This window comes from Neopsephotus bourkii, unplaced genomic scaffold, assembly GCF_033783945.1.
Source record: "Neopsephotus bourkii isolate Nb327-2 ecotype Australia unplaced genomic scaffold, CSIRO-AGI_Nbou_v1 NB_272, whole genome shotgun sequence".
NCBI lineage: Eukaryota > Metazoa > Chordata > Aves > Psittaciformes > Psittacidae > Neopsephotus > Neopsephotus bourkii.
In genome coordinates, this window is record NW_026900781.1 from 12,892,353 (window position 1) to 12,906,132 (window position 13,780).

The 13,780-nt window shown below is 41.2% G+C and overlaps 1 protein-coding gene across 1 annotated transcript in view; it reads right to left on the reverse strand.

Moving 5' to 3' along the window:
* LOC133208426 (uncharacterized) overlaps positions 1-13,642 on the reverse strand; it is a 33,490-nt gene extending 19,848 nt beyond the window's left edge. The window contains exons 1-8 of the mRNA XM_061346252.1: positions 13,553-13,642; positions 11,574-11,750; positions 10,397-10,483; positions 8,661-8,798; positions 6,413-6,530; positions 5,725-5,867; positions 3,082-3,249; positions 1,102-1,502 (exon numbers count right to left, since the gene is read on the reverse strand). Of these exons, the coding sequence (XP_061202236.1) occupies positions 1,102-1,502; positions 3,082-3,249; positions 5,725-5,867; positions 6,413-6,530; positions 8,661-8,798; positions 10,397-10,483; positions 11,574-11,741 (1,223 nt within the window). The 5' untranslated portion in view covers positions 11,742-11,750; positions 13,553-13,642. The remainder of the gene's footprint in view (positions 1-1,101; positions 1,503-3,081; positions 3,250-5,724; positions 5,868-6,412; positions 6,531-8,660; positions 8,799-10,396; positions 10,484-11,573; positions 11,751-13,552) is intronic.
* Between the last annotated feature and the right edge of the window lie 138 nt (positions 13,643-13,780).

The window sequence follows — 13,780 nt, forward strand, 5'->3', positions numbered from 1 at the left end:
CACGAGAGATAAAGGCACAAAAGCAACGCCACACAGCCTCTACAGCACAGGCTCCCCGTAGGAAACGGCATCCCCAGGCCAGCAGCACACTCACCCTACCGGCCGCCGCGCTTCCCTCCTTCCGGAAGCGCCGCAGAGCCGGGGGAAAGACCGGCCGCTCGCCACCCCCCCCCCCCCCCCCCAAGCCGCGCCCCGGGATCGAGCCGGAGGCTACGGTGCTTCCTTGTTCGCAGCGGCCAACGGGGAAGCTCCACGGCCGTATCGGCCAAAATGGCGGCTGGCCACCGCCCACTCCCGCAAAGAGACCTTCCTCTCCGTTACACACACACACCCCCACACCCCCCCCCCGGGCACAGCCGGTGATCTTCCAGCTCTGTCTCCCTCTCCTGGCAGAGCTGACAGCAAACAGGTTGTAATTATTGTTGATCAGTCTTGAAGCACGGCTTGTTTTAGACGAAAATGAGCTGCTGCTGTACAGGCTTGGGCCCTCCTCGTGTACCCGAGGGTCTGAGTGAGGCAAATAGTCCCTGTAGAGGTGTATTTTTAATTTTATTTTTTTTTTAAGGAAATCTGTGGAGTGACATGTGAAGCTAATTTGAGTTTAAATTCGGAGCTGCTGAAGGTTTAAACCTAGGATGTGGAAGGAAGACAAGGGGATGGGCTTGGGTGTGGAGGGTCTGCCTCTAGCTGCAATGCAAGGACCGAATCGAGGGCTAAGCAGGGTGTAACTGCTGCAGGCTGGGAGTAAGTGCTCAGACCATGTTTGAGTCAGGGGCTCTAGTCATGGGGTGAGGAGAGGGACTGTGTTAGCATGTGTTTGTATGCACTGCTCAGAGGGGAAGGGGTAGAAATGCCACAACTAATAATGGTTAGGACAGAGCTATCCTTGATGGCCTGGTCTGAATGACAACCAGGATTGCTCTATGGATGCAAGCTATTGTGCCCTCCTCTTGGGCCTGGCATGGTTATCCCTTCAGGGTAAGAGGGAGGAGCTGTGCCTCTGGCCCGGGGGTATGTGGCATGATGGACAAAGGATCAAGGTCCTTCCCCACCTAATTGCAAACAAGCATCTAAGGTGCTGCAGGGCCATGAGTGACTGGCTAGGGTGAGCAGAGTCTGCCATAGAAGAGAATGGTTTGTGATTTGTTGTGTCTGATGAAGAAGAGAAAAGGGTGGTCAGCTTTAAAAGTCATTGTTGGTGCTTTTGATCTTAGCACCAGAACACCTGTGGCAGCTGCTGCCTCAGTACCTTCTTCGTTGACCTCCACAAAAGCTTTGTGAATAACTTTTGAGATGAAAAGATCCTTCTTCACTGACATCCCTGTGAAATCAGCCTGAACAGGGTCAAAAGCATTTTGTATTCCCATGCTGCTCAAAGTGGATTTAAGGTCATAATTCTCTTCCACTTTCAACTTGGGCAGGTACAGATCCACTTCAGCTTTCATCATATTGGCTGGTTTGGTCCATTCAGCCAGTTTCTCGTAGGTCAGCTCTCTTTCTATCTGCAATGAGTCAAGGAAGAAAACAGTTGGAATGTGAAGTACAGAGACAAGACATGCGCATACCAGTGTTATAACACTCATCATATAAGGAAAGCAAGTGTCTGGAAAACATAGGGTTGAAATACTTTTAACTTAACTTAGGTCTAAGATAGAGAACAATGTTGCATTGTAAGTCTGTGGTGTGATAACAGACTTTAGTAGTCTTACTAACGTGAGTGAATTATTTCTTACCATCCTTCTAATGTGTGAATTATTCCTTACCATCCTAATTATCTAATTATCAGTTAGTTTGGTGACAGTGACTCCCGAACATCTGCTAGCTTAGGATACTCCTAGTTTGCCCATCCTGCTTTGCTTGCAATAAATTTCGTATGAAGGTCACACTGTTCTAACTCTTTGCCAGCTATCAGAACCTTACAGATATGGCTCGTTTCAGCTAGTTTTGTGATTGCTGGGGCATCCAGCTTTGCCAAAGATGAAAAGTACACTGTGAGGAAGACTTCTTACTTCATCTAGAAGACCCCTGCCCACGATTGTCAGAGGGCAGTGCGCAACTACCAAAAGGGAGGAGACTTATGATAATGAGTTCCTAAACTAATTTTAATAGCCCCGCTGATCTCTTGGGGAACATAATGAATGTGCATGTTTGTGTGTAATAAATATCTTCTCGCTTAACTCCTTGGTGTGCAAGTTAGGAGGAGCGATTCCCCTTGCACCTGGGCCCATAATAAACATACCTGCTTTATAACTCTCCTTGAGTTGAAGAGTCTGTTTTCATGCTTCACTCATCAAGAACATGTAAAACAAAACCCAGCCACCAGCAGTGGCTACAGCTGGAACATGCACCACATTCATAAGGCATGATCCTGCAAAGTTCTGCGTGACTTATACTCCTATTTATTTTCTTAAAGGTGGTGAGGTATAGGCCTGAAACCTTGGAGTAGTTGCATTTTTTTTCTGGTGTGAAGAATATTGCTTTTTTGCAATGTGTGACTTATAATGATATTAATAAGCTCTTGCTTTGTGTGTATATGGATAACTTTTCTCCTAGTAGTGGGAAATAAGTGGAATGCATGGGATCTGAGGTACAAATAAGATGTTTGTCCTGATCTGTTTAGAATCTGAAACTTATCCTGGCGTGGTCATGAGTGGCTGTTGATAGCTTCTGGGTCAACACCTAGTTTGAGAAGCCACCACAAAATACCAGGTGCAAATCTGGACTGCAAATGGTATAAAAATTAATACAGGTTTTAGGAGAAGATAACTTTAGAGCGCAGTGTTTCAGATTTGGTCTTTCCTTTGTTTGTGCTGTTCTGGCAATAGAAAAGAGGACGCAAAACAGTCTTAGCCAGTTGTGCAGACATAGTTTTTAGATGCATCTGTAAGTAAAATACTATGTGTGAAATACTATCAGATGCCCTCAGCTTAGCAGCTGGGAAATTATGGTGTTAATGAAACAAAGTATTCACACATCAAAACCTATTCTACCATGATTCTGAAGCTCGTTCTTCCTCACTTTTTTAATCAATTTTTGTTACTGTATCATAGTGTATGTGACACAACAGCAGGTCAGTTTTACCAGCTCCAGACCCGTAGTGTTATCATTGATGTCATCTGGTAGGAGGACAAACATGCTCAGTTCATTTTCCACGTACGGCAGTTCAATGATTTTGAATTTCATGGTTGTTTCATGGAGTATCAAAAATGTATCTCTCAGAAACATCATCTGTACCAGTTTAGTCTTGGTCTGTGAAGAAAATCAGATGTGAAAAAAATCAGACATGAAAAAAATAGTTACTTCATTCCTTAAAATGGAAGTTTACTTGCTTAGTTGCACTGGAAGAAAAAATTTACAAACAAGTACAAGACACAGCAGCATTTGAATACACAGTACCCTTTTCTTCATACGGTATCACATACACTCCTCTTTTCAAAGTGATTGGGATCCTTACAAAAATAGATACCTGCTAACTGAATCACATGTCATGTATTTCTTGTTTTAAAATGAAGGAGTTAGCTTTGATAAGCAAATAACTGCTGTGAGTGTTTCATGTTTTCTCCCAAAAGTTACATTTTTGGAGTAAGGGCCTTGATTGGGGGAAAAATTGTTCACTTTCTCCTTGGGGATGCCATCAACCCTTTTGTTTTATCGTGTTTTATCGTTCCCATCCTGTTTTATCCTTCCAGGCAATACTGAACACTTTGCTTCTGAACCATATTTTCTGTGGCTTGTGCTGGCTTTTCCTCTTCCCCAAACCACAGAGGACTGTATTACCAAATGAAACTGCATTACGCCGTAGTCTTTTGAACTCCTATACTGTGCTTTGTTCACAGAGCTTTTATTAATATATCCACTCTCAGCTTCACATTGTTACATTTGAGTGCAAAAGTTTATCTGTTCACAGGCTTTGCTATGAAGTATCCTGTGAATTAAACTGTCTCTGTGCACAATGTATTGGCTTTACACAGCAAGGTTTTTGTAGCAAGGGGATGCAGGAGTGACTTCTGTGTGAAGACTTAAGAAGTTGCCTCCATGTCAGGCAGAGCCAGTTCCAGACCCACCACTGGTCAAAGCTGAGCGAGTCAGCAATGTTGGTAACATCTTTGTAATAACATAGTTAACAAGGGACTGTGCAACAGCAGCTGGGAGAGAGGAGTGAGAATATGTAAGTGAAACAGCTCTGCAGACACCAAGGTCAGTGAGGAAGGAAGGGCGCAGGTGCTCCAGGCATCAGAGCAGAGATTCTCCTGCAGCCCATGGCAAAGACCATGATGATGCAGATAACCACCCTGCAGCCTGTGGAGGACCCCACACTGGAGCAGGGGGATGTCCAAAGGATGCTGTGACCCTGTGGGAAGCCTGCACTGAAGTAGGTTCCTGGCAGGACCTGTGGCCCCATGGAAAGAGGAGCCCATGCTGGAGCAGGTTTGCTGGCAAGATTTGTGACCCCGCAGGGGACCCATGCTGGAGCAGCCCGTTCCTGAAGGACAGCACCCCATGGAAGGAACCCACACTGGGGCAGTTCATGAAGAACTGCAGGCTATGGGAAGGACTAATGTTGGACATGAATGACTATATCACATGGGAGGGTCTCCACATGAGCAAAAAAATGTGAGGAACAGCAGAAACATGTGATATGAACTGACTGCAATCTCCATTCCCCATCATTCTGCACTGCCTTTGCGGGGTAGATAGAAGAGTTTGGAGTGAAGTTTAGCCTGAAAGAAGGAAGGAACCAGGGAAGGTGTTTTATATTTGGTCTTATTACTTATTAACCTACTCTGATTAATTTACAATAAATTAATTTTCTTAAGCCAAGGCTTTTTTGCCCAGGATGGTGATTGGTACATTCTCCCTGTCTTTGTCTTGGCCCAGGAGCTTTTCGTCCTGTTTTTCTTTCTCTGTCCAATTGAGAGGTGGAGTGATAGAGAGGCTTGGTGGGCAGCTGGTGGCCAGCCAAGGTCAACCCACCACAACCATGTATCATGGTGGATCCTAAAACCACACCTGTAGCATAGTAGGTACACAGTAGGTTTTAGGTACACAGTCCCATCATTGACATAATTGCTTCATCTTGCTTGGCACACAAAAGGTGTTTGCACTCATAATCTATGTCAAACAAGATACTTCCCATTGACAAATAATTTTGCTTGCCTTTAGCACAGTCCAAAAATCTGCATGCAGTCAGCTACTGTGAATCATCAGTACACTAAATACTGTCAGCTCAATAACATGCCCTCCATGTATGCTGAATACATCATCCTCATGCACTCAGCTAAAATGACAGCCCCCATGAAATTTCCCTCTGAGGTTTTATGCAACACCCAGGGGACAAACAGCTTGTTCAGTTTCCTTGAACTCAGAGTACAGGCTGTGTCGTAAAAACAGAAGAGAGCTGTAGGTGTGTAAACAGTGCTCTCAAAAGCAACTCAGTCTCTTTTGAAAGTGGGACCTTGGTACTTATTTCCGCTTCTTCAGCTGGTGTTCTCAAGTGTTTTGATACTGAAGAGCTATTAATTAAAAATCTTATTCTCATGAATATGCATGGATAATGCTGAGTTATTTTCACAGTTGCTGTTCTCACTGAGTTTATACCATGTGTCCAGCTACAAGGAGCGTTTCAGTGGCATATGAAATGTGGGTGAAGTATTCAGAGGTTTCTTGCTCCTCAGCAATAGACATATTGACATATGATAACAGGCATATAGACAAGGAATTTACCTTGCTCACTCTGAAGGGTGTCTCAGAAGTATTTTTCTCCAGAAATTTCTTTTCCCAATTTCCTCTGAAATAAATGGCATTCACTAAGACCAACACAGTGCGAGAACTGAGAGATCCTGCAGGCAGCAAACCTTGTATTTTCCCTTCAAAATCAGACAAATAGAACTGTTATTTCAGTGGGACTATATCACTCACCAATTTTAATTGTTCCTTCTCAATGCCTACCTCTCTAGCAAAGATGTTTGCATTTGGGAGGAGTTTTTACTGTACATTTTTCATGGTGTACATATGGTTCAAATGGCTTTTGAAGTATATAGATATTTATTGCAATTACGACAGTAAATGGCATTGGAAAGTGGGTAAAGTGTAATAGCTTGGCTATTCTGTGAAGATGGTTGCAGGCAGCTGAAGAAAGCAGAAGTAAAAGCCTCACTAATCAGAGTGAAGCCAATCAATATCTACCTGTGCCTTCCTCTGAACAGAAATAATTCAGAAGAGGCTATGGCATGAAGAATCAAGGGAAGGACTTTGTAAGGAGCATCAGTTTGGAGAGAGACGTTCTTTATGCTTTTTAACTGTGCTTTGCTCATTACTTCCCCTGAGTTTTCAAGACTACAGGAGCAATAAGTGTGGAAATACATATTATTTGAAAGCTAGACAAGAAAAAAGCCACCAGAGTGGTACTTACTCCCAGTTTCATTTTCAACCCAAGAATTGATTTGTGCTCTGGCTTGTTCTGCAGCTGTCCTAAAGTTTACAGCTTGTGGCTTTGCATTGTAATAGTTTGTAATGAGCTGTGAGAATTTCTGAAAGATAAAATTGGAAAATGTATGCTTATTTAGTTTGAATTATAAAAATGTTAGAAATAATCACTTCAACAGGTTATACAATCAGCTGATAACTTCATTGAAGAAAACATACTTTGTTTTAAATGAGATAAGCCTTTAAAAATAAAGTCTAATATATTCTATACTAAATATTAATTAAGGACTGATCAAACTTCAGTCTCAAGGAATCTGATGCTTCAAATTTTTGTGTTTGAAATCCAAGATTCAATTTGTAACTTTGAAATGCCCTATGAAACATTCTTCTTTTGGGTTTTTCTTGTTTTGGATTTTGGTGGTTTGATTTTTTGTTGCTATTTTTGGTTGGTTTTTTTTTTTTAACTTCTCAAAATGACCTTTCTATATAATTTAAATACTTCCTTCCTGCTTTATGAAGTAGAATTCATAAATCATAGGATTCATAATTCATAAATCATCATTTGCCCAGGGAGGTTGTGAATGCTCCATCCCTGGAGGTGTTCAAGGCCAGGCTGGACGGAGCCTTGGGTGGCATGGTTTAGTGTGAGATGTCCCTGCCCATGGCAGGGGGATTGGAACTAGATGATCTTAAGGTCCTTTCCGACCCTAACTATTCTATGATTCTAATTCAGTACAAGAGGGAAGAATAGTTTGATATGAAGCTGAAACAAGGCTTTTATTTTGCTACAGAGGACAATAAAGGATCGGGCATAAAGGGAACATTCTGGTAGAATGAAGTCATAGGACAAAAGCAGAATTAATGTTTGCATTGCTGTCTGCTGTAAAACAGTTCATGGAGATTCCGAGCAGAAAATTCTTCAGATTTCCTGTAAAGCATGAGATTATGGAGAAAATGAGCAATAAACTTCAGAAGGACAAATTACTAATTACTTAGGAGACCAAACAAACTCTAAGATCAAACAACAGTAATCTCATTTGAAACCACCTTCCAGGAAACTGGAAGATGATTAATACAACATCAGTTTTTAAAAAGATGTCAAAAATACAGGTGATTACAAAGTCATGAGTCTGTACGGGGCAAATAGAATAGGTGTAGTGGGTGTAGGAGTAAACTTGATGTATTGAAGGGATGCCAACAGCATTTTGTAATAGGAAATCCTAAATCACAAATCTGCTGGCATTTTTTTAAGGTGTTGGGAAGGGTATGGGTAGCAAGGTTGAGTCATTACAGTCTATCTATTTGGATTCAAAAGAGCATTTCAAAGACAATTCCTAAGACTTCTCACCAAAGGCTGAGCATCCATGGGAGTGCAGAGATAGATCCTGTTTGTTTGAAAGACTGGAAACCAAGAGTAGGAGGAAACTCTTCACAGTGAATGGTTATTACTACTGGAGAACCAAAGGGATATCTGATGAAGTCTGTGCTAAAGTATTTATTCTAAATGTTTGCATTAACATATAAATATTAAAATATTTATAAATGATCCAGTGAAGAGTAAGGTACAGAAAATTATTATTACTGTTTAGGAACGAGGTACTGAAGCTATAATGGGCAGTTGATAGGAAAATAATCTGACCAACTGCCATCAAAAGGAAAATACAAATTCAAGAATTACAAAGAAAGGAGTAGGGAACAAAAGAAAGATAGAATATTAGAATGGCACTATATAAAGCTATGGCAAGCCCATTGTCTGAGTTCTGTATGCAGCCCTGGCCTCCTCTGTCTCACAAATGCTAGAATATAAAAGATACAGAGACAGGTGAGGAGGATGACCAGAGATATGGAGAAGCATCCTTTAGAGGAAAAATAAACCAATAATGATGCCAACAGGTAGCAGTCTCAAAAGACACAGCCACTGATGAGGGTTCCCTAGATGAGGGTTGCAGTAGATTCAAAACACAAGCCTGCAAATTCATGAAGTGCCTGAGCTGCAGATGTCTTGGTGACTGCAGCAGATTCCGGAGAAGCATCACTACACAGCATGCCTTGTTCTCATGCATTTCCTAAACTGCTGGCCACTGTTATAGACAGATGGACCTCTTGTCTACCCACATGTCTGTCCTGGTGTGCTCCCTGAAACCACAGTGGTATCATCTGAAGATTTTTTATAATCTCCATTGATAATCCCTCTTAATGTTTCAAAATATTCTCAAGTAAAGTTGTAAACTCACGGGCAGTAATGGGTAGGTCTTTTCCCCATACAGTCGATTGGCACTCTTAAGCAAGTAGGTACTTCTGGGTTTGTTCAAGGCAGACAGAAGCTCTTTGAAGCCAGAGTGGATGTTTTCAGCTTGCTTGTGCTCAGGATCCTTGGGAAGAGACACCAGTTAGTATGGATTCTTTTTTAATTAAAATGGAGTTTTGGGGAATGGAGCTCTTTTCTTGATATGTTACACATTTGCAGTACTGTGTATAACTGGACAAATTGTTTCCTGTCTGTAGGTTGATGATATGTTTCTGTTGTGCCGTGCCGGCCTTTGGGGACATTAAGAACCAGGAAGTTGACTCTCTTCATTCCAGTCATGGTCAGGCCTACTTTTCAGTTTCACAAGGCCTGGTCAGTGCAGCCTGGCAGCTTCTGAGAAGGTGCTCTGTTCTGATAAACACTAATGTCAGGGCATGAACTTACCAACTATACAGATTTTCTCTGTTTCACATGAATTTTGTTGTTACTATTTGAATTTTGGAGGGAACTTGTCCTTGATGTCAGTTGGTGGTCTCAGGGAGCATGCAAGCTGTTGCCAGCTGTTGCTTTGCTGATGGAGGAATAAACTGCTATCTGTTAGCTACTTCCCTCCAGCTGCTTGGGTGCAGTCTCCTCCTTCATGGTGTCTACTGTGCCCTGCATATGAGACACCGAGAGTGTGTGCCACTGACTCATGGTGACTTGTCATAAGGTTGGTAAGGTGGCATTCCTTGCTCTAGTGTTTTCTCACTCATGCTGAGACGTGGGCTGCTAGAAAGGACTCCTAGGAAAGAATTTAGTAGCCAGGGGGCATGGAATAGGAGAGGCTGGATTTTGCAATGGGAGAGGCTGGATTTTGCAATGGGATGGGAACAGGCTTGAAGAGGTAATAGAGGGAAATATCTGAAGGATCGGGTTAGGCAGACTTTGCTGCAACTCAGAACTGACATGAGTTGCTAAAATGAGCATGGATGTAATGATTCATCTTGAAGATTAGTCCCCCTCCATCTAGGAAGAGAATTATATAATTCCCTTCCGCCTTTTATTTCCAGTTTATCTAATCTAGTTTCTTTGAGCTTTATTTTAGTTTTTGTGCCAAAGAAACATGGCTTGTTTGAGTTTACAAGCCTTTCCGTGTTCATTTGATGAAAAACTGGTACCCCCTTGTGGCAAGTCTCTGGCGAGCTGACGAACGTTATGAACGTATATTAGCTTAAACGGGAATTTTGTTTGCCTGATGTGTCCATGAATGAGAAAAGTGGAAGGGAGTTTATTGTGAATGCAGTAACTGTTTTTCACTACAAAAAAAAAAAAAACAAAAAAAAAAAAACAAACAAAAAAAAAACCCAACAACCTAAACTGAAGCTGGTAAGAGACAGAATTGTCCTAAGCATATTAGGACAATTGATCTGTTGTTGCTTCCATAGACCCACTAAAACCAAGTAAGGTGGTATTAGGCAAATCAAAGTGCCACTAGTGTCTCAGTTCTGCTTTTGAAGGCCCAGGTTCATGAGTTTTACAATAACTTTGCTGCTTCTTTGCATTTGCTCTTTCTATATGTAGTTCTTACTGAAGTGCTATAGCAGATACAGACTGAAGACAAGCAGATGTTAAAAGGCTGACAGTAAATTAAACAGTAAACTAACTAAAGCAGTAGTTGTGTTTAACTATCTCCTTCTCAGAGATTTTTTTTTTCTCTGAGTCTTTCTTTGCAACAAATACCATCTTTCTTCTCTTTGGACTCCCCAGAGAAGGCCTTGTTGTCCCAGATGAGCTTTCTTCTCTTGCAGCCTGGTTAAAATGAAGAACCTGTGATGATGACAGATGTTCATAAAAACAGCTTTTTATTTGAAGATAAATGTGCTCAAGAGTTATACAAGTATGTTAGTTTTCTGTGGTAATTCACCAGTCATGCCCAATGAAGTGTAGTCTATTCAAGTTATTAAGGACATGACCTTACTCTCAATTTAGTCTCTATAAATTGTATCATTACTGGATAGAATTCAATCACATGCACTGCTTAATAATAGATCAATATTATGGCTAAAGCATTAATTTATTTAGGTAAATGTCAGTTTATTTCGGTGAATGTTTATTTTGTGCTTAGCTGCATGGAATTTATTTTCAGATCATGACCAAACACAACAAAGAGCATAGTGCACTTCAGAATCTTACTGCTGGGACACAAATGGAAAACTCTGCATTTAATGTGTTGAAGTAAATGTGTATAACCTAGAAGAGTACAAAGATTGAATAATTCTGCAAAAGTGGGCACAAGTGAAGTTGTATTTTCAGTAGTATTATGTCTTCATTATTTGTGGGAAGATTACTTCATTTACGGACTACGTCACAAGCAAAGGTATTTGTGCTGCTTCTGTGCAGGAGAGCTTACTGACTTTGGTATGCAGTATGAGAAAGCATATACACTGTTTGTAGAATCACCTGGGGTCTAAAAGCAGTGATACTATCTCCAGCTTTTCTTTTTTGTAGCATGTCTTAGCTCCATTTTTTTTAAATAAAGTTGTCTTTTTATTACTATTTGAGCACCATTATCAGGTGGATTATTCTGTTCAAAGGACAATTAAAATGGAAGGTAATGATCCAAGTAAGACCAGCAGCAGCCTTTAATGTCAGTAACTTCTCTCTGGCACACCACTTGCAATGCTCTAGCAGCTGTAAGTGTAAGCTAAATGCTGGGGTGGTGCAGAGGAGGGTGATCTTGGAAATAAAGTGGAAGAACAGTGACCTGCAGGATTGCTGGCAGCACAAGCAGGGTTATTTCCTGTACCAACGTTATGTTCTACTGTGTTGCTCCTTTCTGTCCCACACAGGCTGAAGAATAATGCAAGTTATGTGGCAACAACCTGTGAAGTGATATCCTGCTTATTTCAGAGCTTACCTCAGCCATCTGTGTTGCAGTGTCACCTTTTGCACCCAGGTAGACCATGGCGAGAGCAGTTGCAATACTCCAAGGAGAGAAGAAAATGTTTTGGCCTCTGGAAGTTTCATTCAGCTTTTTGTAAAGGTCCAGAGTAAAGCTGTTGGTTGACACTGAGAGAGACTCCATTGATACAGCCTGAGACAAATGAGTGTCAGAGAGTGGTGATGACTGCTTCTTCACTTCCTTTAACAAATACAAAGCTGCTAGTGGGAGATAGTCTGCACCTTCTCAAGTAGTGTGAGGGTGTCCCTGTAATGGGTAAAATACTGCACAGAGACCAAGTACAGTCAGCTAGTAGGTCTCCTTTTAAGACCTGCACTATTTTTCCCTTCTCCATCACTCCTCCATGTCCTCAACCTTTTAGTTATGCTTCATCAGATGAGCACAATTTTAGCTAGAAATGTTTTCACAGACCCAATTTATTTCAAAACCCCATTTACTTAACTTTCATAATTCTTCAGTTGTGAGGGAGTGAAACAAAATCATTTGTCACTGTGCTGCTTTGAGCTTTTTTTTATTTCTTTAAACTTCCTGTACTGTTATTTTCTGCTGAAAAATCATGGTGAATTCATGTGATTCAGTACATGTATCTTGAAGGCTACTAAAGAGCTATAGATTATTATATGTTCTTGGTGTAGGTAAACCCACATTTTACTTACTGTTTTTCAAGTAAACTCTTGTATCTTATGTGCAACCCCATATAGTTTGTGTTCTAAACAAAAAATTTCCCCCCCTTTTTTTTTCTGCTTTCTGATCAGAACCTTTTCCATCCTTGTTTTATTTCTTTTTCTAAACATGATTTTACAAGACAAAACTAAAGCAAATGGAAACAAACCAACCACAGGATTAAACTGATTTTCCATATGTGGATCCAGGTCTTATTAGCATATTTTATATCAGTCTAATAGCCTTGACAAATATTAGGATAAATTCAGACATTTCTGTTATCTTCACCAGTAAAAGGACTACTAAAACATGTATTGAAGTCAGTGTAAGATGGCATCAGGTGAAAGGTTAAGCATTAGAATAACAACAGCAACTGGATATTTTAATCTATTTTCACCCACAAGTTACATGCTTAAATCAAAACCTGCTGTCCTCAAAGCCAGCTGCCGTGCAGTGTTAGAGATGTCCAAAAACTGAGATCCTTAAGGACTCCACAAATGCTCTGAAACATTCTCAGTGGTGTTTGAGGTGCATGCCCTGCAGCCTAGGTCACACCTAAGCACTTCTAGGACCCTCAAATCAGATCTATCCTACTGCTGTGCCTGGAGAAGTTGATACTCCCAGAGCATATCTAGGGAACAGGGCTGAGCTGAACATTTTTGCCTGAAGAATTTCAAACTGACTTCTCCATCTCCTGTTCCCAGAATACCTAAACTGAATCTGCATGGAGCAATCAAGCTTTTCTCAGACTTGAAAGAGAGAGCAAGCATGTGTGTGTTTCTTTGAGGTTCACTGGTTCTATTAGGCATTTCAGTCATCTGGGAAAGGAAATGTCTGGATGCCTGTTCCAGTAGCTATTTGATATTAGTGAAGTAGAGGCTTGAACCAATGCACACAATGCTGAGCATCCAAAACACCATGCTACTGAGTCATGTTGTCTTGTGTGCTCAGTTCCAGGATCAGCAGAAGGTGTTCCCTCCTGCAGCTTGTTCTCAGTCCTCTGACCCTAAATTGACTGGTAACCTTCTGACAGCTGAGGAAAATCTCTGCCCTCTCAGGCTATGTAGGTTTTGTCTAAGCTGAGCTTGTATTGTGCCCACTGTGCCCTGGCAGAGGGTTTTCCTAAGGGCTACAGTTTGTGTTAAAAAATGAGCACTCCCTTCCTCTGACTTTTACACCACCATTTAATCACTTAGTTCCAAAGAATTTAATGTGAATTTGCAAGACTTTCAAAGTAAAGCTAGTTATTTTGATATGAATATTTACACTACCTGAAATCTTGAGGGAGAGAAGAATTAGGATCTGTCTTCAGTCAGGATCTCTGGTGGTCTGTGAAGCAATGAACAGTTTTGGAAATGTAGAAGTGTTTGCACCTCCCTTTTCTTCTCTACATCCTATGCTTGTACTAACGTACATGTTCCCTCATTTATTCCTTTAAACAAGGTTGATTAGCAATTCTCCAGGTTTACTCTGCTCTTATCTGTATGACTTCTATTAAA